Genomic DNA, 17,888 nt, shown 5'->3' with positions numbered 1-17,888 from the left:
CTGATATAGGAGGTGCAGAGTGCCCAGAATCCATGCTTGGTTCCTAATGTCTTTGTAAGACAGTTGCCTGTATAATCCCTGGAAAAAATGTGAGCAGTGGAAGCAGGTAGAAGGAAGGATCAGCTGTCAAAGGAACATAGACTTGCAAAGCTAGAAGATGGAAGAAAAAAAAAAAAACAAGCAGAATCATGATAGGAATGGACAGGGAAAATTGGAGAAAAGGTGCTCTGAAGAAAGAAATATATAATGAAATTTGTTTTTGTCCACTTGCACGTTTTGAGCTGAGGTGTGTTTAGAAAGTGTAAAATACATAGCAGATTATTTAGCCACATGAAAAGAAACACAAGCATAATGTCTGTACTGAGTCTGATAATGGTCTGCGTAGTCCAGAGACGTTACTCTGTGCATGTACTCACTGGTTAGCAGGAAAAGAACATCAGAGTCTTTGTCCTTCCAACTTCTGAGTGGAATCCCCCCAAAAGTTTGGGGATTTTCACAGCCAGAGTTTACATCAGGTCTGCCTTGTTCACTAGGTATTTGTAAACCTATCTTCCACTGTTTGTCCAATCATTTTGAGTCTTGTTTTTGACCATGGTAATGTTTTATACCAAAGACTTTTGCAATGCATTTATATGCAAGAAAGAAATTCTGTTTTCTAATAATTTCATTGTTGCCTCACAATCTTGAGAAATAGGGTAAAAAGACTCATAGTCACTTTCTTCACACAAATGACAGTTGTTTAGATGTCTGTCAGGTATCCTCTTACCACCTCTTCTTTGTGTTCTCCATGTTGTCATAATGTATTTAGTTTCTTTCTTACGGTAGTCTCATCAGATCATCTTTGCCTCCCTTTGTAGCTCTCTAGATTTTCTTCATCCACTATAGAATAGAATGTCTGGAACTCCAACAATGTGTGTGTGAGCACACAATGTACTTAAAAAAAAAAAAAAAAAAAAAAAAAGTGCAACTGGAACTAATAAAGTTAAGACAATATGGATCAAACTGCACTTAGAAACTGATGCTTCTGACTACACAGGAGTGAAATTGTAGAAGTTTTTGAATAAGTTTGTGGAAACAAGAAACTTCATTTTTTTTCTGTGTGAAGCTAGAATAATTCATAGCAGCTCTGTGACTTTCCAGAGACAGGATCACGGTGTTCAAGACTCCCTGTATATCTGTTGTGTTGGTGTTTCACAGTAATCACAATGCAGTGTTTCGAAGGTAGGCATTTTGGCCAAGTTCAAGAAGCATTTTTTTCCCTTTTTGAGGTATACTTTTGACTTGTTTTTATCTTCCGCTGAAGCTAAGTTGCTCAAGGTGTTTTTGCTACAAAAGGTGAAGGGACACCAGGCTGAGGGTCACTTTTGTCTGAGGTTGTTGAGCAGTAGCCTTTTTACTGTAATTTGAAGAACTATTGACTCCAACAACTTGTTCCTTCCTGCTTGTCAAGGCAGCCTGTCCTCTTAGTAGTGCCAAATGACAAATTTGTTTATGCCCTGAGACTTCAGTCCTTCATTTAGTTTAGTCACACAGTTAAGCCTTTTTTTTTCCCATAAATGAAATGTTGGTTGTGCTTGGGAGCGTATTAAATAATATACATCTTGGGAGAATATTAAATAATCTACACTGCAGGTAGTTTATGTGCTTGTTGAGGATTTCTCATGCTCATGTGTCAGTACTAAGTAATTCCCTGGAGATTCAGAAGGTGCTTCCCAGTTTGCCCAAGAGTGAGATTGATGGGACTTCTGGAGGCTTTTGCTTCCCTTAGTAATGGGCTGTTGCCCCTTCCAGGCTCCACAGGGAATATTTCTTAGAAAGTGCCCATTTTTGCAGGGAGCTAGATGCCCTTCATCTCTTGTAGCTTTCCTCTGGCACATTGCAACTGTATTTATTGGTGTTGGTACAACAGATGCAGGAAGCAGCATTGGTGGGGTGGGGTGAGGGAGAGCTGCAGGCTGGAACAGGGCAGCTTGGGACCAGGCTTGGCGATCAACCAGCTTGGAAACAAGGTCATGCATAGGGGTTCTTTCAGTACCTAAAGGGTAGTACAAGAAAGCTGGAGAAGGACTGCTTACCAGGGAGTGTAGTGATAAAGGACAACAACAATGGCTTTAAACTAAAAGAGGGTAGAGATTTACATTAGATATTAGGAAGAAATTTTTTACAATGAGGGTGGTAAGGCACTGAAACAGGTTGCCCAGAGAAGCTGTGGATGCCACTTCCCTGGAAGTATATAAGGCCAGGTTGGATGGGGCTTCAAACAACCTGGTGTAGTAGAAAGTGTCCCTGCCTGTGGTTGCTGGGTTTGGAGCTTGATGATCTTCAGGGTCCCTTACGACCTAAACCATTGTATGTTTTGATGCAAAATTAGTGGATTTAGTTAGCTTGTTTGTTTTTTAAATGGATGTTTTCTTTTGTTAGGTGTTCTAAATGAATGTGAGAAAAGTACTGGCAGATAGTCATGTGGGTGAAGGGAGACAAGCAGTGTTGAGACTTGGTTAGTGTGTTGCTGCTGGCAGACCTGACTTGTTCCGCTAGTTCTTCAGCCAGACCAAAGACCCATGGATGTTGACCAAGATTTGGGCAGTCAGTCATGGACAGAGACCATGAACCTCTGAGTGACAGAGGCAATTTCTGAGTCACGTTCTTGTAGATTTGGCCTTGAGCTGCTGGTTGGTTTTGTTCTCACAGGATGTGGAGAAAAAGACTCAATGTGCTGGGTGAGGTCAGTAGTTCTGCTGTGCTGTAATGCTGCAGAGAGCAGGTAAATACCTTGGGCCTCAGCCAGCTGCATCTTGGGGTGACATTCAGACCATATTTTCATCATCCCAGAATATCAGACACATCTTAGCTGGCCAGAGGGACCCTTCTAGTCTGGAATGTATTACGTGTAGCAGTGTTTGTTCAACTAGCTACTGCAGAATGATATGCCAAAAATATCCAACCTTCTGTCTCCCTTTTCCTCTGTCTATTTGTAGCTCAGCACAGAATCAAGAACTGCTCCTGATTGGTTGTCACACTGCTCACTGTCAGAGATGCTAAACAGAGCAAACTTGTTTGAAAATCAGCAAAGCAGTTCTCACTATTTAGGAGAACCTTGCATATGTTTGACTCAGCAAAAATGTCAAGGGAGCTTGAATTGGGTTTCAAGCAAGGTGCACATCACCTCTGAACCAGTGGCTGTTCTTCCCCTCCTTGCTGTGCAATAAGCATTTACCCCCATTACCTCACTCAACATCTACTCTCATCTTCTCACACAGAATCACAGAATTTCCTAGGTTGGAAGAGACCTCAAGGTCATCGAGTCCAACCTCCAACCTAACGCTAACAGCCCTCCACTAAACCATATCCCTAAGCTCTACAACTATTCTCCCTGCAGCCAATCCCATAACAGTCATGTGCCAACAGCTACTGTCTTTGTCACCCCCACTGCTGGCAAGCTCAGCTCCTCTTACTGGAATGATGATGCTGAGTGAATGCAGAGAAGGACCAGGATCCTGATGCAGCTACGGTTGGGATAGTTAAAGGGCAGGGGCTGCAATCCTGCACGTAGTATGCAGAAGCCTCTGCCACGTCTTCACCAGCTTTGTCATCTGAAACAGGGAGAATGAAACATTCTGTGTTCTAGGGAAGGTGCAGCACCCCAGATTCAGGGATTATGGGAAACATGGAGTAGCCATTTATGTGCTGAATACTTGATGTAATGTGTCTGCTTGGTTTCCTTCTCTTTAATCAGGTAGAGTTGATCTCTATCCTTTCTGCTGGTGAATTTCTAAACATTTGTTCATCCTTACTCTCCCTAGGTCACATCTTTGTTCTTGTGGGAGACCAGCCTCCAGTGATTGAGTCTAGCCTGATTATCAGTGATGTGGCATTGCTCACATAAATTTTTTTGTGTAGCTGCGCTCCCTCACCTTTGCTTCAGTGATGTGTAACCTCATGTTTAGCAGCTCACTGAAACACATGCTTTGCAAGTGAGCCCAGTTTTGCAGACAGTCTGTGTTATACAACGGAAAAACTTTATCCTTGTTATTTGCACTCCAGAACTGTAGATTTTTCTCTTTTTATCATGTATGCTGTCCTGCATATATCTGCTCTTGCTGCTGTATATTTAGCATATGAAAGGGGGGAGAGAGGGATCCTGAGACTAGTGCTGAAGACTGCAAGGAAAATTCCTGTTACAAGATTCCTTGAAATGCAGAGATTTTCCTTAAATTATGTGTGGCAGTTTCTGTATTAATGCTTGCTTACTGCTGTCTTTGTATTTTCTTTCTGTGTAGGATAAAGATTGAGGAGGAATATGCTAAAAATCTGTCCAAACTGTCTCAGAATTCCTTGGCTGCTCAGGAAGAAGGGTAAGTTTGTCTCTGTGACTTTTGTAGAAGATGAGAATTTCTAACATAAGTCATTCCTCCCACACAGGAACATGCATTTTTCCTGAACTCTCTTATTCAGTAGAGGTTTATCTAGCTTAGCATCCCATTTGTGTTGGGGAAGACAGAATTGCTTTGGAGTATTTTTCTTTTGAAGATATTCATGGCAAATTTTTAAGAATACCTATATAGAACCTTGAATTTCCACTGGTGTGTTTAATGCTATCCTTGTTTAAACCAGCAGTAGTTCCTCTAGGTATTAGCATGTGTACATGCTAAATTAATTTGAATATGGAGGAATATATGTAATATATAAACATATATATACTGCTGAAAGCATGTTCACTGCAGAAAACGGAAGGATCAAAGAGGCCTTGGTGAGAAATACAGTGGGGTTTCTCTGGCACCAGTGCTTCTTTCAGTAACAAAGGCTGCAGAACAAACCACAGTATAACTTTGGAAGTTATAGATAGATAAAAGACAGTGCACTTTGGCTGGATTGCAATTCTTTTGTAATAATGAAAAAAAGATAGTACTCTTGAAGGATTAAAATAGTTAGCTGTGTCTATTCCAATGTAAGCCCTCTAAGTACTGAAAGCCAAGGCTAGAAATAACTATGCTCACCCTAGTTCAGACACAGTGTGTTTCTTCTAGGAGTGAGGCTTCATGGCTTGTTTGCTCTACTTCCAATAGCCAAGGACAAAAAAGCACCGACTATGGCACTGACCGTGGTTTCTGTTCTTTCTCTTTTAGGGGCAGGTGTCAACCGGCTCCTAACAAAGCTAACACTGCTTTCTTCCACATCCTCCGTGTACTATCTACTACCCTCAACAGGAGAGAGGTGGAAGGCCTGAGAAAGCAGGAGAAGGGGAAGAAGAAGCAGGAGACAGGAGACGAAAAGAGAGAGGGAATGAGAACTGAAGTTTAAAAATGTTAAAGTAGGGAATTGAAGGGGGTGAGGAACAGAGCACCCCTGGCAGTGCTCAGAGCTCCCTTTAGGGAGCCAGGAACACTGCTTGGTGGTGCTTTACCTGGAAGGGTGGCAAGATGAGGGAACGGAAACAAGTCCTCCTGGAATTTCTTCTCTTGGTGCTGTGCTTGGTTAGGTCCAGAAAGAGAAGATCCTGGGAATTGGTGAGACACAGAAAGGGGAAAATTTCCATTTTATAAAGTGAGGGAGGAATACCAGCAAACAAGAGGACTTGAAGGAGTGAAACATGGGATTTAAACCCAGCATTCTCAAAATACATATTCATCAGGGTCTCCCTCTCATTCTTGAAAAGCTGTGAGTCAGGGGACCTCATGAACTGCTCTGTGAACATAACAGTTTCTGCTGCTGTAATACTCCACAGAGCATTTTTTACCTTTGCTGTCCAGCCATCTATGGAATTAACTTAAAATACGGGCTCTATTCCAGGATCCTCTACCCTCCTCTGGTGGTAATAGCACCCACCATCTTTTGTGAATGGGACATGAGGGTGAGCAGTAGCATTAATCTGTGTTGGTGTGATCATTCTGGCCAAGCTGCTGTGAGTATAGTGCAGTTGCATAGGCACATAAAGTAATAAAATCCACAGACATTTAACTCATTGTAGTTGGTTAAGAGATACAGAAGATGCTTAGATGCTGAAATGCCTTCTTTATTTTAATAGATCAACTACCATCATGCAGCTCAAATACCTAATGCCAGTAACAAATAGACAATGGGAGGGGACTTGGGGTTTAACTAGGGAAGGAGAAGAGTTGGGTGCACTTACGTAAGTGAAGCATTCTCAGTGTTCAGCTGCAGTGGGCACCATGCTTGACTCAATTTAGAGGAGCAATGACAGAGATTACAGATCGTTAATTTGAAATTGCTGATGAAACATTTTTTTAGGCTACCAAGAAGAGGCAAATATGACTGTCTCTGGAAAGAGGTTTATGGGATAGAGAGGAGATGGGAGATTGTAGATCAGTTGGCTTTATATAACCTCAAGAAAATGATTGAATAAGCAGTCAAGCACTTAGACTTAGACTTAGCACTTAGAAGCACTTAATGGAAAACAAAATGATGAGCAGTTATTTTGGGTGGATACAGAAGAAACTGTGCCAAAGCAACCGAAGTCCCTGTAGTGACAGAATAACAGGCCATGTGGAAGAAGGAGTCAGCATCATAGCTCTTAATTTACTGTAGCTTTTGACAACGAGAGATTCTTGTAGGCAGGCAATTAAAATGTGGGCTAAATAAAGGCTGAGGCGCAAAACTAGGTATGAAATCCTATTCGCTACTTACAAACAGAAAGTAGCTGTGGAGTGACAGTCCACAGGGTTTGTCCCAAGCCCAGATTCTTTTTTCCATATTTTCATTAATGACCTATCATAGAAGAAAGAATGGGTTTATTGAAATCAGAGATGATGAGACAAAGCTATGAGGGATGATGTAAAATTCAAAGAAAAGATTGCAGTTCAGAGTAATTTTGGAAAATTAGAGAAATTAACTGAGAGAAATTGAGATGCATTTCAGTAAGGACAAAGTACCAAGTTTTTATACTTTCACATAATGTGGAAGATACAGTTACGTAACAGTTTGTGGGAGAAGGATCTGGTTACAGTGAATCACAAGCTTATTCATCAAGAACTTCATGCTGTTGTCTGAAAAAGCAATCGTACTGAGATATGCAAAAGAAAGAGTATCTGATAGAAAATATTCTATTACCAATTTAGTGATTGGAAGACCTCTGCTGGAAGTCAATGTATTTTTTGTTACGACACATTAAGAGGAATCTAGGCTGCTGGAGATGGTCTAGAGGACCATCGTCTGGAAAATAACTTGTCTAAAGGATAAAGAAGGTAGAGAGAGAGACCCAATAGTTTTCAAATACTTCTCCACAGAGAAGTGATATAACCAATTCATCAAATCTAAGATATAAAACAGAAGAGGCAATGGAAAAACTCCATTAGTGAAGATCTTAGGTCTTTTCCAACCTTAATGATTCTATGTTTCTATGTTAAGTATTAAAAAAGAAATCTTGTTATGGGAAGGATAAGATAGTGGAGTATCTTGCTTAAAGAGACTGGCATCTCTGTAAATCATCATTATGAACACTGTTTTCAGAGATCTTTCACATACAGTCCAAATACAATTCTTCCTTGGTCACAAAGATCAGTTATCTTCTCAGATTTCTGCTTTCACTTTTCCATGATTTTGCAGAGCATGATATGCTACAAAGCTTTGGTATGTCATATGAAGCTGTATGATTAATTTTGCTGTGAGGATATGCAGAAAACACGACGCTGATCATTGTTGCACTGTGGCTTTTTTCAGCACACTGGGAGAGGCTTGGGCTCAGCTAAAGAAGAGTCTCGCTGATGAAGCAGAGGTTCATCTCAAATTTTCTTCTAAGGTAAATTATTAGTTCTTCCTTTTGCAAAAATATTTGCCCTGTAATTGATATGAGTGTCCCCTTCAGTGTGCGTATCTCTAGTAGGGAAAATACTTAATGCATATGGTACAAATTCTGAAGAACTAAAAAGCTGGTGAATGAGCTTTTTGAAACTGTCCATTTTTTCCTGCCAAAATCATAGCTCATTTAATCCACCTGATAAGTAAGCTAAAACACTTCTAGCCTTAGTTTTTCATTAAAAAAAAAAAAAAAAAACGATTCTAAACGTTATTCAATTAGTTATCAAAGTTCCAGCCTGTTTAAGTAAAATTTCCTAGAGCTTGTACAGATTACTTCTGTAGAGGGGGAAATTTAAAAAAAAAAAAAAAAAAAAAAGGTTTCTCACAAGAATCTATTGCATCTGTCTGCAAGGAAGAAAAACAGGATTCTGACCTCTTCATGTTATTAGTGTTTCTGAAAAGTGTGGCGAGAATTTAAACTTAGTGTTATTTTTAGATCTTCTTTCAAACGATGCCCAGGGAGATTTCTTTTACAAATTACTGTATTTCATCTGTTTTTTTTTCTACCATGTGACATATTCTTGCATCCTGTTACATTATGTTAACCTCTGTGGGTGATCATGTTCAATATAGATGCAGATATCTAAACACAACAGCCATGTTCTAGAGGAAAATTATAGCTCTGCAGTGTTTGTAAGCGATTATGCAGATGTTACTCAGGCAACCAGCTGCTACCTTAGTAATCCACTGCTCTGCTTCAAACTTCAACTTCAAGGTTGTAATTTGTGAAATACTTTTTGCTCCCTGTTGGCCTACTGAATTTATTTCCAATGGGAAGAAGTGTACCCTGGGTGGTGTGTGCATGTTACTGCTTAAGTCTCTCCCATAGTGGTGCAGTATCTGCCCTATACCTGATAACTTCTTTTAGCAAACATTTTGAGATTTCAAGTTCTTTGTAGCATCTTACCCATTTAGTGATAGATAGATGTCAGTTTTGTCTATATACAGTAATGCTTTAATTCTCGTCATCTTAGGAAACTAGTTCATGTTTTTTTTTTTTGTTTGGTTTTCATCCACTGCATGCATTACAAAGTCTTTTAGCAAGATATTCTAACAAAAAAAGAATAAATATGGTAAACTATAATGCAACACCTAAAAGCCTCAGTCAATCTGTGTGATAGCTTGTGCTATGGCTTTGCAAGATGGAAGTTCAAGTAGGACAATTAATGATGCTAGAAGGAAGTTGACAGCCATCACTGAAAAGCCTCTGTGACTGCCTGTACACAAAAATGGAGAAAGCTGGTTTGTTCACATTTTGAGCCTCTTGGTCATGCATTTCCCATTTTTTTTAAGGATCTCAAAATTTCCAGTCCCATTATAAAATGCATAAAATAAACAAATGTCTTTACTTTTTGTTGGGCAAGGAGAACTACCACTGAAATGTACTCCTGTTTGGTGTCTCTAGCTCTGGGCAGTTTTATGAGGGTCTTTACAAAAATGCCTGCTTAGGTCAGACAAGTCAAGCTGCCATCTCTCTTACTGAGGATGATTGACTCATCTTGGGGTTGTTTACCCAGGTTAATCCATTTACTGATGGGGGAATCTGAAGGGCTTTCAGAGAGCTTAGCTTGTTTGAAAACAGGCATCTCTATCAATTGTGATACGTTGCCTCTGGAGTTCACAGAAGCTATCCTGAACTTCTCTCTGTGCCATTTCTTATTTTCATTGAGCACTGGAAATGCTTCTGGCCACAGCTATAGGTTTGTACCTCAATATTGAGAGAGCTTCTCACAACTTTGTGGTTCAGCATGGTTGTACAGATCTCTATAAGCTTGTCTGGGGTCATCCTGAGGAGAGTGTCATAAAAATAGCATTTAGAGTTTTCTAGTCCAGCTTCCCAGTGAGAGCTGGCCTGTCACCCGCAGTGGATCAAGTCAGCTACATCTTTGTCTAGCGATGTCTTGAATATCCCTAAGGACAGAAATTTCAAAACGTCTCTGTTCAGCCTGTTCCAGTGCCCCACTACCATTCTTGTGATATTTTTCTTGAATGATATTCAACCTCAACCTTCCTAAGATCGATTTATGGCCATTGTTTGTTGTGACATTGCCTGGCCCTACAAAGAATAATTTGTCTCTTACCTTTGCAGCTGAACTTCATGTAGTTGTAGGTGATATTATATCACCTTGGTGCTGGTCTCCACCTGCATTATCAAGCCTAGCTTAACTAACTTCTCCAGGATGTGCTGTGAGGTCTTGGCTGTCTTTGTAGAATCTCCCCACTGAAAGGCTTTACTGAGCTTGAATGAAGGAAGTTTCCTTCTCCATTAAAATAGCACTGCAGAAAGGCTAAAAATGCTTGGTTTCGGGGACTGTTTAATATTGCTCCACTGTGGGACATGTGAGGTGATTATAGACTCACTTGTGTTGAAAGAGCCCAGCATCTACATTGAAGGGACAATAGAAAAAAGTAGTGGGTTGCTTCTGAAATATCTTTATCCCTTTCCAAGAAGTCAAAGAGCAGTGGAATACAGACTCTGTCAGAGTTGAGTATTACTATAAAGTCCTGATTGTAAGAGATAAGTAATTGCAGTCGCATAGGAAGTCTTCCTGAGTCCATTTCACAGTGATTTCTTGCCATTATTTAGAGGAGTTCAGCTAGGCTCCCTTATATTTAGCATAAATAAATAAAATGTATCTTTAATGCATCTGTTTAAACTGTACAAGAAATGCAGGTGTGTAACTTCAATGTGTTGAGTAACCTTACTGCAGTCAGGTTTAGCAAGTTTTACTTGTGTACTTTCTGGGAGGTAAGTTGCATCACTTAGGTCAGAATTGGAGCACCTCAGTACTGTGATAATCATCTGAAGTTTGATCTTACCTCTAAGAAGAAAGATACAATTTAACAGGGGAGGAAGACAAAACTTCAACCTTTCTGCTTCCTTCAGTAAATATTCACTTAGCAGAGGTGTCTTGTGAGGAGCTGATGTTTGCAGTAGCATCACTCCAAGTTGTCTTGGGTACAAGAAGTGTTGCAGTAAAACGCTGCCTGTGTCTGCAGCATTTGTATTGTTCACTCTGTCCTGAGCTCTTCTCAGCAGAAGAGCCAGGAATTACTGCCCAGCTCCTCATTACCACAATTTCTTCCTTGTGTTTTCTTTGTCAGCTTCAGAGTGAGGTAGAGAAACCCCTGCTCAACTTCAGAGAGAACTTTAAGAAAGACATGAAGAAGTGTGACCACCATATTGCAGACTTACGGAAGCAACTGGCCAGCCGCTATGCAGCAGTTGAAAAGGTGGGAATAGAAACTGGAAAGTTTATAAGATAATGCTGTCTGGGACAGAAAAACAACTGCAAGTGGAAAGTTTCTATTTCACTATGAGAAACCACAGATTTCTGCTGAGTGCTTTCTGCAGTTGTTTATTCTTTGTTGGGCTGCAAGCATAGTTTGGTGTTTTGGGAAAGTGGGTGCTGCGGACAGTGCTGTTGTGTTACTGCCGAAGTAACTTTTTCTTGCATCATCTCCTTTCCAATTTGGGATAATATATTTCTAATACATTTGATGAAAATACTCTTGGCTCATGTGCATCAAGAAGTTACATGTATTGCCCACAAAATCTTAAAGGCATTGCACTAGAACAGCTAGAACAGGGTCAGGCTAAAAGCTTACATGGCTCAGTATCCTCTTGTACAATGGCCAGAAGCAGATGGCCAAGGAAGGGTAGCCTAAAACCTGGCACAGTAATTTGCAAACCTTCTCCTGGTTCCAGTTTTATGTGCCTCACAGCAAACAACAGCACCCTGGTTTCAGGGACTATTTTAATATAACCATCCAGTAGTAGCTGAGGTCATGATTAATAGAAAGTTTTGTCTACAAATAGTTCTGTCTTCTTGGTAGTTGGTAGGAAACAGATAACTGTGGCTCAGCTGCCAAGACACTTACCCCAAATGGTGTGACTGTTTGTTACAGTATCCTCAACCAGTATACTGTTGGGTATGACCTGGAGAGGAAAATGTCTCTCTCTGTTAATCCAGGAGGTTGTTTGGATTTCCATTAAGGACCAGAGTGCACATGAGAAAGTTTGCTCAGGGGCAGAAGTGTGGCAGGATACACAAGATTATTAGACTGTATTTATGCACGGAATGCATTTTTCTGTAAAATTCTTAGTTACTTACCATCACATCTGCATAGAAACGCAATCCTTGGTAGGATATTGAAAAGAATGAATCAGAAATAGAAGTCTTGAGAGGGAAAAAAAAAAAGAGAAAAAGCTGTGTACGCTTTTTGCCTGAAGCACACAGCTTCCCACCATATTACTTTCCTGCAGCTCCACCTTTCGACCTACTGAGCTAAGAACACTGTCTGTAAGTGAATTGAAAAATTCAAGTAACACCTCATAAGCATTGTAAGTTACAGGAAAACTCCATGGTGCTAACAACATATAATTATCCAAATTTCGTTTTAGATGCTGAAGAAAGAATAAGACCTATTTTATAACAAGTGAAACAGTCTGGACAAAGCTTTTTTAAATTATTATTATTATTTTATTTTTAAATATATTTAGGCAGCCTCACCAAATGGGGTGACAGCATGCATATATGGTAATTATAATTCAGACACTTCACTAATTTGCCTGTATAATTTCAGTAATTATACCGATAAATCAGGTTTTAAAAGCCTGAAGAACTTTAAAGTAAGGTAATTTAAATTATCAGTTGTAAACAGGTCTCGTGTTATTGATTTCTATGTTATGAACTGCTGTAGTCATGAACCTGAACTAGTTTTTCTAAAATAAGTCTAAGATTACCTATTGTTAAAGTTTCTGATAAATATATATTGAAACCAGAGGGTAGTTGAAAATAAATTCTACAGTGTACTTGAAATTCTTTCAACAAGTCAGATCCTAAGGAGAGAAGTAAGTGGAAGAAGTATCTTGGTGATACTGGTTAACAAAGTTGGAAGAAGCTACAGCTCCCTTTTGTTCCAGAAATAATGAGAAAGTTACTAAAGAACATGACTGTCTGATGATGCTTTTTGTACAGTAAGGCAGATAGGCAGAAACCTATGGAGAGTCCAGATGGTCAGTGAAAAATTCTAGTAAGGCACTTCTTTGAACACCACATGGTGTCCTAGGAACTTGAATCCTTGTACTTGAAACTGGGTTAGAAACCTGACTTTTTACTGACACATTTGTATGAAAAAGTCATAGATGTCTGAAAGCAGCTGGAAGCTCTTTTCCTGTAAAAACATGTGATCTTCTTTAATTAATCCAAGGCCCGGAAGGCCTTGACAGAGAGACAGAAGGATCTGGAAGCGAAAACACAGCAGCTGGAGGTGAAGCTCAGCAACAAGACAGAAGAGGAAATTAAAAAGGCAAGGCGGAAGTCCACTCAGGCAGGTGAGTACCTGTGACTGTGAGCCATCAGGAGGTAAGTGCTGCACCAGGAAAGCCACCAAGAAGCTTGTGGCAGGAAAAATTGGGACAGAACTACCTGTCCATCTGCATTCTTTTTTTTTTTTTTTTTTTTAAGATTGCAGCTATGAAGTCAATGTGAAGCATGGTACAGATATGTTTGGTTTTAAATCCTCTAAAGAGAAGAATTCTCTTCAAAGAAAAAACTAAGCCAGGTTTTTCTAAGTCAGACATCAGAAAATGATGTCTGATTACAGTAACTGGCCAAAAAGAAGAGTGAATTATACTTGTTTTCTAAAGGTGTGCTAGGATAACAAAAACTTGAAAAGTCAGATCCAAAGAAATTTGTAGCAGCCTGAAGTGATTTTGAGATGCAATTAGGGTCCAGTAAACTTATTTAACCTGCATATATGCTTCAGATTTCAGACAGAAACATCTGTATTGTGGCTTGATGTTGATGTTGCTGAGACAGCGAGATGCCTGTCTCGTACCTGAGGTCTCTGTTTTTAAATCCCTTAGGGTTTTCCTGACATGCTTGTAACTTATTCAGGTTGTATTTAGTTCAGTTGAAAATCTGCCAGAGGAGGACCTCTTGCCATTCAGGTAGCAGACAGATGCTTGTCCAGAATGCAGCAGACCTGTAGTTTAGGCTCTCTCAAGTCAGGGATATAAACATATAGTTGCCCATTCACAAGGAAGCATAAGCAAACTATGGGGTGTTCTGGGATAAGATAGATTGCTCTGCATCACTCTTGTTGAGGCTGAGTTAGTGTGCAATCATGAAGGCAAGTTTTGTGGGTCCAGAGGGAGCAAGCAAGGAGGAGTCTGAACCTTCTTATCAGCTTGGGGATCCAGATGGCAAGCAAGGAGTTCGGGGCTTTTCTTGGTGTGATTGTGGATCTGCAAATTCACACTTTCAGGTATGTTCAAATACCTTACCAAAGCACTTTTAGCCCCAGGAGCTCTCAGAGGGGCAGGCAAACTACAGGCTTCCTCTCCACACAGCATGTACAGGATATGGAGGTAGTGTGGCCCACCGTGTATCCTGAGTTCTTCTGAACTTCTGGCTGAAACATAGCACTGCTTATAGTTCAAGCTAAGTATAATCTTAACTTTTAAACTTACTGTTAATTTTTCATGGCTCAGTGCCATTTATGACTGCAATGAAAGAGAACTAGGTGGTACCAGCCTCTGTTCTCTCAAAGAAAGGATCTTAGCCTTTTCTGATTCATATGCAGCTCAAGTTCTGGAGGTTTGTCTTCCAAGTGGTGTCTACACATGGTTCTTGTTTCTCTAATGGGACAAGCCTTTTCAGTCTTTGCTACTATCTTCATAGATTTTTCTTCTCTGTAGAAGTTCTTCAGGTAACTATTGCATACACCACAAGTACTGGCAAGATTAAGGCCCATATGACCAATCCTATTTACAGTTGTTTGGGGGACAGCATTTGATTTTTTCACTTGTCTGAAGTTCGTGCCAAAGGTAGTAACAGATTTTTGCTCAACTGAGGATGTTTCTTCCTTAAATTGTAGTTCCTTCCTTGGTTATTCCCTAAGTCACAGTCACCCACAGCGATGTGGGTGCCTGTTACACTGCCTTTTTCATTGAAAGTGAACTTTTTGTCTATTTTTCCTGTTACTCAGTGATTAAAATGATTTAAGGAATACTGAGAATATTGTAGCATGTGTTATACTGTAGTGAAGACGAAACTACTCGATGTGATTTGTGCATGTGTTTTATAGAGTCAAATCACTTTCATGGAATCCATGTGCATCCCGGTTCGTGCCTTTGATAAAAATATGTTTTAACTAGGGCGTCTGTGGTTCATCCTTTCATAGGTCTATCTCTTGGTAGAATGGTCCTTAACAGTTTTAAGACTCTAAGGCTTCTCTTGGCTTGTCTGGGTTCTGAGGACACTGATGAGAGTCATTTGCAGTTCAACTGTGTGTGTAGGCAGCCATCTGAGGAGAAACAAATGCTGTGTTAGTAACAGGAGACTCCTTGATAAATGTTCTTTTTCTGTCTCTCTGCAAATTCACAACCACTCTGTTCACTTGGGTCTTCAGAAATTGTAATAGTTATTTACCAAACAAGTAAAGGAGAGATGAACATAAGGAGGGAGTAACCAAGAGTTTGGGCTTGAGTTCCCCCATCACTCTCCCAGACCGTGCCACTGTTACAGTGTGTAACAGTGTAAGGAAGGGGGAGGATTGGCCTTATCCCCGCAGTTATTGCTACCCAGCAGCCTTTCTGGGGTGCTTGGGATGTACATGTATGCAGCAGCAGCATTAATGATCTAGCTTTGAAATTAGACCTGCTGCACTAGGACTAGAGACTTCTAGATACTACTTCAAACCACACCCTTTCTATAATTGCACCACTTATTAAGTGATATTGCTTTTTCCATGTCATATGTTCTATGACTTTCATGTTTCTGGCTGTATAGTGACTCAGATTCATGCAGGTGGGTGGAGAATATCTGGAGTCTGATACCTAGAGAATCTTCTGGAGTGTGGGAGCTGCTAGGTCACAGTTTTCATGTCAGCCTAGGCATCCCCTGTCTGGGCAGATAAGTATATTGCCAAACTTCGAGCCCTGAATCCTATGTGGCTGGTTTGTTCATTTGTTTTTATAGACTTTGGTTGCCACACCAACTTTTAAGTCCATAAGGCTCAAATTTTCAGATGCATTTACTTCTTTGACACTTTTCTGGTCTACGTAGTTCTGTTCTTAAAGCTCAGTTCTTCCCTGGTTTCTGTATAAAAATCTTTTTATTCCTAAAAGAACTGTATGAATTTGAACTGTGGACCAAGACAACGATTAGTGGAGGAATAACTGAGCCTCATTTAAAGAAGAAAGAGAATACACTAGTCAGAAAATGGTAATCTCAAACATGCCACCCACTTTACCTTCTTTGTCAGAGCAGAGCTCTACAGTGGAGAAAATTTCAAGTAACACAATAAGGTGTGATTATTGACCTGAACAAGAGAGGAAGCCAGAGCCAGACTGCAATTATGCATCTTCAGAAGAAGAATATGAGAGCGTGTAGCTCAGTTGAGGTTGCTGCAAAAAAGCTTCCCTTGATCTCAGAAAGCTTGAGCCTGATGCTTCTCTCCTGTTTTAAACCTGTTTTAGAATGCAGTCTGAACTACAGAGTTGCTATCCTGCAGCAGCTCCCTAACTCAATATTATGATTTCCCATTTTAATTTTTTTTTTTATATATATAACTTTCTATTACCGGCTTTAATTTAACTGAAGTAACTATCTTTCATAGTTCTGGTCATTATATAAAATATTACTTAGTGTTCATATTTTCATTTTAAAATCTTCTCTTTCTCCTTCATGGTTTCTCACCCCAATCACCTGATCTTTAAACAGACATCAATTACATAAGTTTTGTTCAAATTGTTTTTATTGTGCTTAACAAATACCAACTAACAATTGTGTTCAGCTCTGCCAGGACTGACCTTCAAAACATTTTGATCTGTATACAATACATGAACTACAACTTTCTTTTAAGCTTCATAATACTGGCTAGAGAGGACTAAAGTGCTGCTGTCGTGAACTTTTCAGGAGATGATCTGATGCGTTGTGTGGATCTTTATAACCAAGCACAGTCCAAGTGGTTTGAGGAAATGGTGACCACCACTCTGGTATGTAACTCTGTGTAGCATCTTAAGTTTATATAGCATTGCAAAGTTGTAATAGCTTTTAATAACTTGCAACATTGATTACTTAGCTAGTTACAGGGAATAGCATTGTGAGAATTAGGTGATAAATCTCCTGTGGTATCTTGTGTTCTCAGTTCTAAGAAAAACATGTCATTTGGGTAAGGGAGAATAAATTGTTTCATTGCAGAAGACTCTAAACCAGTTCAGAGCTGCTTATGGGTAGGAATGCTGGAATTGTCCGCAGGAAGGATGAAGTAATGAGCAAGGAATAAATGGAAAGACACACATTAAATCACTGAATCCATTTATAAATTAATGAATTTTTGTTTCTATGGTTTCAAAGTTTCTTCACAAGTATTGCTGGCTCAGTAGAGATATCGTTTAATTTCTTACTTTTCTTATTCTCTGATGCTAACACAGCTCACAGTATTCACCCTAAGGGCATATGCCTTCAGGGTTAGTCACTAGCACACAAAGATGCTCTTCTAGCTTTGATGTGCTGTATTCCTTGAAATATGGATACATTGGCTTTAGGGCTCCTCCCTCATGCCATTCCTTAGAGCCCTTCTGAATGACAGCCAGTTACTTTCAAAAGTGGGAAATAAAAATATCTTCTGTGGGTATTTTCCTCACTGGACAAACACAAAACTTCAAACTCCTCCTAATAAGAAGCAGAGTCAATTGCTCAGCATTTAGAAGTGTGTCAGTACAATATTTAATGTGCACTAAATAAATAAAGGCAGATGGGGCATGGAAATCCAGGAGGCAGATATATTCTCAAAAGCAGAACAAGAGAGGAAAAGTTGGCAGTTCCTGTATGTAAGGGATCTGATCCTCCTCTTATCTGCACTGGTGTTTTCTCACTGATAAGTGCCAGAGGTGTGGCCATATGTAAGTTGCATATTTGTTTCAGGGGAATCAGTACAACTCAAGTGCTTTTGTCATAGTCTGTAGCCTGCACAGTAGGTTGGTTTGTTGTGAAATGGAAGCTGAGAAACATTTGAATATATGTCTCAGTATAAACGATGTAAGATCTAAATTCAAAAAC

At 39.8% G+C, this 17,888-nt stretch overlaps 1 protein-coding gene across 6 annotated transcripts in view; it reads left to right on the top strand.

Moving 5' to 3' along the window:
* Positions 1-17,888, top strand: part of GAS7 (growth arrest specific 7) — a 110,723-nt gene that overhangs the window by 88,565 nt on the left and 4,270 nt on the right. For all 6 annotated transcript variants that reach the window (XM_032199459.1, XM_032199458.1, XM_032199463.1 and 3 more), the window contains 5 exons: positions 4,281-4,355; positions 7,678-7,756; positions 10,921-11,049; positions 13,030-13,153; positions 16,743-16,822. In XM_032199459.1, coding sequence (XP_032055350.1) covers positions 4,281-4,355; positions 7,678-7,756; positions 10,921-11,049; positions 13,030-13,153; positions 16,743-16,822 — 487 coding nt within the window. The remainder of the gene's footprint in view (positions 1-4,280; positions 4,356-7,677; positions 7,757-10,920; positions 11,050-13,029; positions 13,154-16,742; positions 16,823-17,888) is intronic.

The sequence above is a fragment of the Aythya fuligula genome, chromosome 18, assembly GCF_009819795.1.
Source record: "Aythya fuligula isolate bAytFul2 chromosome 18, bAytFul2.pri, whole genome shotgun sequence".
Classification (NCBI taxonomy): domain Eukaryota; kingdom Metazoa; phylum Chordata; class Aves; order Anseriformes; family Anatidae; genus Aythya; species Aythya fuligula.
This window is presented reverse-complemented; position numbering and strand designations above follow the sequence as displayed.